This window comes from Ceratina calcarata, unplaced genomic scaffold, assembly GCF_001652005.2.
Source record: "Ceratina calcarata isolate Rehan_Ccalc_2016 unplaced genomic scaffold, ASM165200v1 scaffold78.2, whole genome shotgun sequence".
NCBI lineage: Eukaryota > Metazoa > Arthropoda > Insecta > Hymenoptera > Apidae > Ceratina > Ceratina calcarata.
This window is the reverse complement of record NW_017179105.1, coordinates 861,005-869,306: the sequence shown is the minus strand read 5'-3', so window position 1 is coordinate 869,306 and position 8,302 is coordinate 861,005. Positions and strand designations below refer to the sequence as shown.

At 44.1% G+C, this 8,302-nt stretch overlaps 3 protein-coding genes across 4 annotated transcripts in view; 2 read left to right on the top strand and 1 right to left on the bottom strand.

Annotated features, from left to right (window-relative positions):
• LOC108630879 (neuronal acetylcholine receptor subunit alpha-10) overlaps positions 1–4,428 on the top strand; it is a 9,922-nt gene extending 5,494 nt beyond the window's left edge. Inside the window, 5 exon segments of the mRNA XM_018034439.2 lie at positions 2,042–2,258; positions 2,925–3,059; positions 3,627–3,805; positions 3,870–3,996; positions 4,053–4,428. Coding sequence (XP_017889928.2) covers positions 2,042–2,258; positions 2,925–3,059; positions 3,627–3,805; positions 3,870–3,996; positions 4,053–4,303 — 909 coding nt within the window. The 3' untranslated portion in view covers positions 4,304–4,428.
• On the bottom strand, positions 4,416–5,277 carry LOC108630878 (calmodulin-like protein 4). The gene is made up of 5 exons (XM_026818322.1): positions 5,177–5,277; positions 5,081–5,111; positions 4,885–5,016; positions 4,651–4,833; positions 4,416–4,580 (listed from the first exon to the last, which is right to left on the bottom strand). The coding sequence occupies exons 1-5, from the start codon at positions 5,177–5,179 to the stop codon at positions 4,480–4,482; spliced, it is 450 nt and encodes a 149-aa protein (XP_026674123.1). The 5' UTR covers positions 5,180–5,277; the 3' UTR covers positions 4,416–4,479.
• A 950-nt stretch (positions 5,278–6,227) lies between these two features.
• LOC108630835 (disintegrin and metalloproteinase domain-containing protein 10) overlaps positions 6,228–8,302 on the top strand; it is a 35,523-nt gene continuing 33,448 nt past the window's right edge. Inside the window, exon 1 of one of the 2 annotated variants that reach the window (XM_018034358.2) lies at positions 6,228–6,969. The gene's annotated coding sequence lies outside the window, so the exon portion shown is untranslated. The remainder of the gene's footprint in view (positions 6,970–8,302) is intronic. The other variant, XM_018034357.2, reaches the window with a different exon arrangement.

Below are 8,302 nucleotides of genomic sequence, written 5' to 3'. Positions count from 1 at the left end.
ACGTCTTAAACTTTTAGCAGAGATCTTAGGACTCATGCAACCTTAAGTTTATGCATACATCACCACACATTTCGTCACCCATGCCTTATTTCCTTAAGTTTGTGCATTAAAACTAGTGACAGATCAATGTTCTGACGTAGTTGGGAAATTCTGTATTAGACTTTTGACCTTCGCGGAGCCTAAAAAAGTAAACGTTCTACGTGGGCGTGCGAAAAAAGGCAATTGGTAATTTCGGGGTAACGAATTCGCCTGATAGAACGCGGAATACAGTTTTCCACGCAATTGACTCGGTTGAAATCACGACGTCCGCGAGGAATCACATTTCTGAACGTTTTATTCAAATCGTTATTGAAATTCAGTTTTTTATTTAAATTCCAATTTTCTATCGGGACATCGTTTCTCTCATTTCCCGATCTCTTTTCTAATTGATATTCTCGCTGATTAAACATTAGAATTCCTGCTCCTTTCGTCTGCAGACGTTAATTATACGAAGCGATTTCGGATGCAAACGTACGCATAAAGCGTCCGTAGCGCAGAGATTTAATCCACGTGCGCATCTGCATCAGATCCCCGGCTCCGTTGCCCTAAATTTCACGCAGTTCCTCCCTCGGGACGATATGCAGATGAGAAAGTGATATATCGGCCGGAGGACCATCCGTTGGACAATAAAAGTATCCACGCTGTGTACAGAAGTGGTGGCGGTTGACCGAAACCTTGACACTTAACGCCGATGTCCGACACCAGCGAAAAAAATTGCACCACGGGTCGCTTTTTCATTTCTCTCCTCTCGTCTTTGAAAACTCATCTTGAATTAGATTCCCCTTACGTTTCGTGGCTTCCCCCGGATTAAGATTTCAATGTAGGGACCTTAATCAAGCTTGCATATAGACGAGCCAAGCCCGGAGAACGGGTCTCACCTCGTTTCATTGAACCGAGCAAAGAATCGCCAAGACGAACGCTGTCTCGCGAATAATTTTCGCAGAAATTCATGTAACTTCCGTCCTACTTTCGCACAAGTTTACAGCACGTGTTCCGAGATATCTTTGTATCGGATATGCGCATGACGATTAATTTGAAAAGTTTCGGCACGTGCACGCTTTCGTAATGAGAATCGGGTAGCAGTATGTTCAGCTGTCCTCTATTACGAGTTGCAAGATTTCCTTTGTAATTTTGGCCGTGTTTCGTTGCGAGAACCGGAAACAAGGAGATTGGCCGACTAAACAGAACAGATTTGCCGTCGTGATCGGAATGGGATCGGTCTTTTCCGAGGTCCGGAGACGCTTAACGACGGCAAATCGAAAATGCCGGCTCGGCAGGTAGCGAAAATGGCCCGGGCAAATCGAACAGCTTAATCCCGTATGCGAGAATTGAATGCGAGCCGTTTCTCCGTGCCGACAAGACTCTCGAGCCCACCCTTTCACACAGTTTTCCCATTTCCTATCACGAATACATTTCGCGTGCCGCCACGTTTTTCCCGCGTAAAACGCTCGAAATACGGCCCTAGCTCAGACCTTTTCACGCGCGAGCTAGAAAAGTCTCCCTCTTTCATCGGCTGAATTTTTCCTTTTAAATATCCATCGGTCTTTTTTACTGGCCCGATGTAAAATAAGATAGTCGTAATTCTTTATTATATTCGAAACGACGAAGAGAACAGCGAGCAGTCTGTCTTATCAAAAGTATCTTCTTATTCGATACATAAAGCTGACGATGGGACCACGATTTGTTGTCGCGTCGAGCGTGCTTTTCGTTTTTCCCTCGTCCGACACCTGTCCGAGTTGCACACACCGACACGTAATCGCGAGCGTCCTGTTCCATCCCGTTGGATTTAACTCGAGTCGACGCTTCAACGCTTTAATCTAGCTTCTAGGATCTATCCTCTCCCGGGAGATAATTGCTCGCCGTGATATCGCGCGCCTCGAGTATACATGAGAGTCGAATTAACGTTTTTTTCGGAGCTTTATAGTATTTTTGAGACTTCAAAGGAACGGCTTATACCCTGCCTTAATTTTCTTCAACTAGAAATCGGTGGATCTTGTTGCAGTTGGAGCTAGAGTGGCAGAGCGAGCAAGGAGACGTGAGCAATTATCAGGCGAACGGTGAGTTCGATCTCGTCGATTTCTCCGCCAGAAGAAACGTTGAGTATTACTCCTGCTGCCCGGAACCTTACCCGGACATCACGTACGAAATACGATTGCGACGACGTCCGATGTTCTACGTATTCAACCTCATCCTTCCGTGTATACTGATCAACGGTGTCGGTGAGTTTATATTCCTTGTCCGACGTTTTACGACGACTCGAGACATGATTAAAGCTGGAATTTATAGTCGTTTCTCAGTTCTCAATGCTTAACTGCTTATTGCATATCTATAATATGTGTGTTCGTGAAACGTTTAAAAATATATCTTCGATTTTCATCAATTATGCATCACGAAACACATATTATAGATATAATAAGCAGTTGATAACTGAGAAACGATTATAAATTCGGACATATTCTTACGTATCGCATAAGCATAAAGAATTTCATTAGTCCGACAGATCTTCAGAGGCTGCTTCGTATTATAACAGAAAGGCATAATATACATACGTTCTCTATTATTCTGAAATAATTGAGCCCTTATCTGTAAAGGGGTCAAGCGTTCTTATCGGATCTAGAGTGGAAATTTCATTAAAACGTAAAGGGAGAGATGTTCACTGTAGCGATTTTTTCTCTATGAGAGAATGTCTTTTTGGATGAAAGGAAAGGATTCGAATCTTGTTAACAAAGAGGGACCGGTCGTTTTGAATCGACGGTAAAAATTTATTCGACCCTTTCTATTTCCGTTCTTGACGCGACGGTGAAAGTTGGAAGAATACCTCCTGTTCGATATTCCGCGACGGAAAATAAGTGTCGAACTTTTCTTAACTTCCTCCGTTTGTTCAGCTCTGTTGGTATTCTACGTGCCGTCAGAATCAGGGGAGAAGGTGACCCTCGGGATTTCGGCGTTACTCTCCATGACGGTGTTCCTAATGACTATTCGCGAGACACTGCCGCCCACCGAGAAGACACCGTTGATAAGTGAGTGCCTTTTATTCACGGTTAAATAAAGACCGAGAGATAAGAATAACTAAACGTCTTCGCCTATTGTACGGGAATCGAAACAGCTGAAAAAGGGATCATTATCTGTTTCTGCTGAAACGTGAAATCCGTTTCCACCCGTTAAAACAATGACGAGACTTCGTGTATTCAAAGAATTCTCGATACGCTTTGTGAAACGTGTCGAACGAACTGATTACTAGGAAACTTAACAAACTTCGATCGACAAAATATTTGTTTCAATCTGAATGATTGAAATTTTTCTTAAAACTCATAAAATCAGCAGTCGAATAATTACGATCTTCTTATGGATTTAAGAATTAACTGGTGTTGATCGAAAACTCCCAGGTGTCTCGTTTAAGAGTCCTCCAGTGGGCAAATGAAATGCAATGGAATCACGTTTAGCTCGTTGGAACAGCATAGGGCACTCGGGTGCGAAACTCCGTAATTGGAACCTTGCCAGACAATTAATTTATACAGAAACAACGGGACGGGTTCTCGATTAATCCCGGTTAATGGTTAATTTGGTATCGTTTGTCATCGTTACAGGTCTGTATTACGGAGTCAGCATATGTCTCGTATCGTTCGCTTCGGGATTGGCGGTGGTCACTTTAAATCTTCACCATCGCGGCGTGCGAGGAACCCGAGTGCCTGGGATCGTGCGATCCCTGGTCCTGGACAAACTCGCCAGGATAGTGTTCCTCAATTTTCAGGAGGAGAAAAGACCAGTAAGATTCTGTTGTGATTAAGATTAGTTAAACTTGTGCCAGTTTTCTATATGATTGGCGTTAGGAACCAGTCGATCCGCCCAGGAGGAAAAACAATTGTCCGTTGCACTGCAAACCGGAACTGGCCCAATCGTCCTCGCCGAAGTTCGTGGCCAGGAGAGATGAGAGCAACGGCAGCAGTCCCAGTTTAGGTGAGCTTCGCTTGCACGTCGATCGGCTATTGTTTATGAAGAAAAAAAAGTTGCAGATCTCGGGAAAGAAGGTGGCCTTGAAGCTCAATGGTCGCGCGTGCTGGGCAGAGTGCACGCGACGATCGAAAGGAACGAGCGACGGCTCGCGGAGCAGGATCGTCGCGAGAGGATGGAGCTGGATTGGAAACAGGTCGCGTTGGTCAGCGATCGCGCGTTGCTATGCGTTTTTTTCCTGACGACGATCGTCAGTACCACCGTCATCCTCTGCGGTTCCCCGCCGACCACGAACATTGCCAAAGAGGGTTGAAACCCCGACAGATCGAGTTAACTCGAGTAACTTCGGATAAGATCGATGGATTTAGGTATTAAGCTCTTATAATTCTAAGCGATTTAGAGGTAAGACGTGTGAAAATAAATTCTTCTCCTGTTTTATCACTATGTTTTTTTATTCGACTCAGAGATTACAAAAGGTATAAAAATGTCTTAATAATAATCAGGTACAGGTGCACAAGCTATTTTTACAAAGTCTTCGTATTTGACGAGCCCGTTTGGAGATACGTTTGCCTCCCTAAAGATTTGCTCCACTGGAAGAGATAGATAAATGACAGCAATTTAATTTGTATATATTTGCTTTTGTCAACGGAGGAAGCCAACCTTCTTTGTTACTCAGTTGTTCACCCCAACGGAGTAACATGTGAGCTAACTGCCTGGCAGGAATCGTGCCAGTTCTGAATGTATCAGCAGCTTGGAAAGCATCTATCACTTCTTTTGGAAGATCTTCTGCTCTAGTTTGTAAATGCATCACTTCCAAAAAGTCAGCAAAAGACATTCTCCCTCCTAACAAGAAACAATTCTACAAACTGTGTATTATGACTAATACCCTTATACCTTTGTCCTTTAAATATTTGTTTAATTCTGCAATTGTAGGGCTCAATCCCAATGATCTCATGATGATCGTCAGCTCATCCAGAGTACGTATCTGGCCATTTCTTGCGAACAGATAGAAACATTCTCTGAATTCTGCAAACAGGCAAATGTTTAGTACAGGAAAGTAGTTATTAACGAAATTCGAATAATATCGTACCGTCGATGTCTTCCTCTCGAAAGTAACGAGCCTAAAATAATACGATAATTATTGTATTCGTATCGTTATCGAAATACGGATGAAGATTTTGATTACCATGATTCAAAACACTGTAGACACTTGTCAATGTTGCTTTCGTTTACGTGTCAGATAACGTTACCTAAGGTGAAGCTAGATCCAGCTGACACGAATCTCTCATCGTACGGAGGCGCCTCCACTGAATGCGACGCGCACTAACAAACAGTTACCGCCTGCGACCAATCGATTTTCATTTGAATCTTGTATGGAAATTAAATTTCCATTGCTACTTTTTTTTTAATTATAATCAAAATAAAACTGTAAAAGTAGAGAGAAAAAAAACTTTGCTGGCTATAGTCGACGTTGAACAATTTCGAACTGGTATAACAATTTAATTTCAGCAGAAGCACGTGCTTCAGAGTCGATGTAAAACTGTTTGATGAATTAAACCGTTTAACAAATTTTTAAGCTGAAAAGAGGGAGGAAAGCGAATTGAAAAAGCGAAAGCAGATTGGCCTGTCAGTGGAGTGTCATAGTAAGCTGCATGGAAGAGAAAATGAACAAGATATATAGTGGTCCACGAGACAAACGTTGCTCGGTCGTAGCGGGGGTGGTAGATCGAGGGAAGGGGATTAAATAAGCCTGCTGCAGGGGTTTTCCACCGGAGGAGAACAACCCCACTTTGATACCACGCGTTCACCTCCCTACGCTTCCTACGGATGGAGCAAAACCTGCTGACTATCTGAACAATAATTCAATGAAACATTCGATCGTGCACAGTTTCAGACAAAGGGGGAACGTTAATCACGATCCTGAATCATAAGCCTCAGCGGTTGTGAACAATTGGAACCGAGTCAGACCGCGAGAAATACATTTTTTATTAGCGGTACCATAGAAAGGGGTCAACGATCGCGAACCCTTCAATCGCCCTACAGTTTCAGAAACACACCTTTCTTTTGACCGACGGCTAAGGTCAAGTTACACGGCGGTGGGAGTCGTGGAAACGCGGTAGCGGGAGTGGGATCGCTGGTACAGCCATCATTGGAAAGCATTGGTCCGCGACCGGGCTCGGTGGGGATCTTTCGAAAAGGAAAAGGATCAAACTATCAAATAGAGGGGGACAGACAGGGAAGAGTTAATAAAGGCACGCTCACAGAGGACACGAATTCGCGTTGTATCATTGATCAACCATAAGTATTAACTGTTTCATTTATACTTAATTTTTTGTGGGGTACAAATGAGTTTCTTATTTTTCATCAATTTTATTAAAAAGACAAACCGGACATTTGAATCTGTTCAAGTACATGGATCAATTACGTCATATTCTAAACTGGTCTACAAGTTTTAATGATATGAGATCGCGTTAATGATACGACTTTTAGTGAATGAAAAATCGGAGGAGAGATTCGGAATCGTTGTGAGGGTAGCATAAAGCAAAGGGAGAGAGGGCGCAGCACACTAGCACAGCTGGGTCGAAGCGCCGACGGTAGGGGAAGTCGTTGTCCTCGGAGTCGGAGTCTCGGTCGAGTCACGAGTGCACCCGTCAGTGCGACGCGGAACGCGTTCTTGTTTGTATCCCGTTTGCTCGCCGGTGAGCTGTGTTCGCGCGTGCTGTATTCCCCTTCGGCTTCTCTGTCAGACTTTCTCTGCCCGACCGCGAATTTCTTTGTCCACATAATCAGGAGCGAGGGCACGTTACACGGTGGTGACTGGTGACACGTGTGATAACTGGATAGAGGATGTCCCGTTGTAGTGCGACAGGATGCGATGGTACAATGACCGTAAATGAGTAATCGACGGCCCTGCGAGAACCGGTCGGAAGGACGAGGATCAAGGCGGAAAGGACGCAGGACTCCAGCCGCCGTGCATAGGTAGGTGTCGGATAGTGTGCGAGAGCAGCGGGCACGCGCAATATTCTACGTGCGAGCTCGGCTTTTCCTTCCCTTTCCCGGTGTCTATCTCCTCTCGACTAAGTTACCTTTTTTTTTTTTTACCGCGTGCATGTGTACTCGCTCCGACGTAGAGGTACCTTCTCCGAGCACGTAGAACTGTCGAACGATGCCAGCCAGATTTCTCCCGCGAGTCACCCTGGATACACTATTATACATGTCGCGGTAAAAGCTGTACACGGTTTCATATACATGTGCCCACGGTTATGCGCGCATTTACGTAAGATTATTAAACTGTCAACTGCATCAAACGTTTATTAAGACGACGGGGTCCTGGGTCGAATTTTCATTTCACCGAACGTGTACGTATTTACTTATGCGAAAATGAATTCGCGTCACCGCGAGATCCGTGTTGTGGACACGCGTCGGTCATGTAGCATTAAAAGACATCGTGCTCTACCGTCGTATACCGTTAAATCGTGAAAAGGGGCAAATTCCCTTAGATAGGATGGTTTGCCCTGAGGAGGGCAGTATCGTGTTTACGTCAAATTGCACGCGCACGATGGGAGATTTAAATGTCACGTAAAGCGAGTCCCGCTGGTACACGTTCTCTCGTTGCATACTGAATTCTCGCGAAAAAAATATGGAACACAGAATGAATTTGTCTTGATAACGATTCTCCTCGCTTCGTATGAATTACGGAATAAGTCGTTAACGACAGTATAATTTAAGCGAGGATAAATATAAATCTGGTACGAGGGAGACAATCCTTCTTTTTTCTCGAGAGGGTCTCTAAAGGGGACAAACAAAAGTTGAAGAGACAGAACACAGTGGTGGGTTAGTCAAAGGAATCGGTTATCTGTGAAGGAAATTACAAAAGTTGTTGTACGAGACTTTAATTGTCGTTTAATGGGAGAAGCGAGCGTTTAAACCCGAGCGTCGGATATCGGTTCGGCGCATGTAACGGGCATTACATAAGGATGCTTATCTACGTGAAAGTTATATTTAAAAAAAAAAATAGCCCGGTTCTTGAGAGCGGAAACCATTGTTGAACGCTCTCGAAGAACTCGTTCTCAGATACAAAAGGACGCGTTAAGACTCATTAACGTTATCAGCCGGCAAAGTTTCCCGCCGATTTGCTTAACTCCGTGTAATCGCCGGCTACGTTTAACCGATATATCGATGGGTATCGCGCAACGACTTGCCCGCGTCTCGATTAACTTAAGGATGTATTGGCTATACATTCAATCCCAAAAGTTTATGCACTTTAGAAATGCATTATTTAAAAAGAAATCAGACGTCGGAAGAATATTGC

Excerpts from the sequence above, each read along its gene's own strand:
- LOC108630878 (XM_026818322.1), bottom strand. Across the intron at positions 4,834-4,884 it reads CAAATATTTAAAGGACAAAG|GAGGGAGAATGTCTTTTGCT; the intron begins GTATAAGGGTAT and ends GTTTCTTGTTAG. Across the intron at positions 4,581-4,650 it reads ACAACTGAGTAACAAAGAAG|TGGAGCAAATCTTTAGGGAG; the intron begins GTTGGCTTCCTC and ends TATCTCTTCCAG.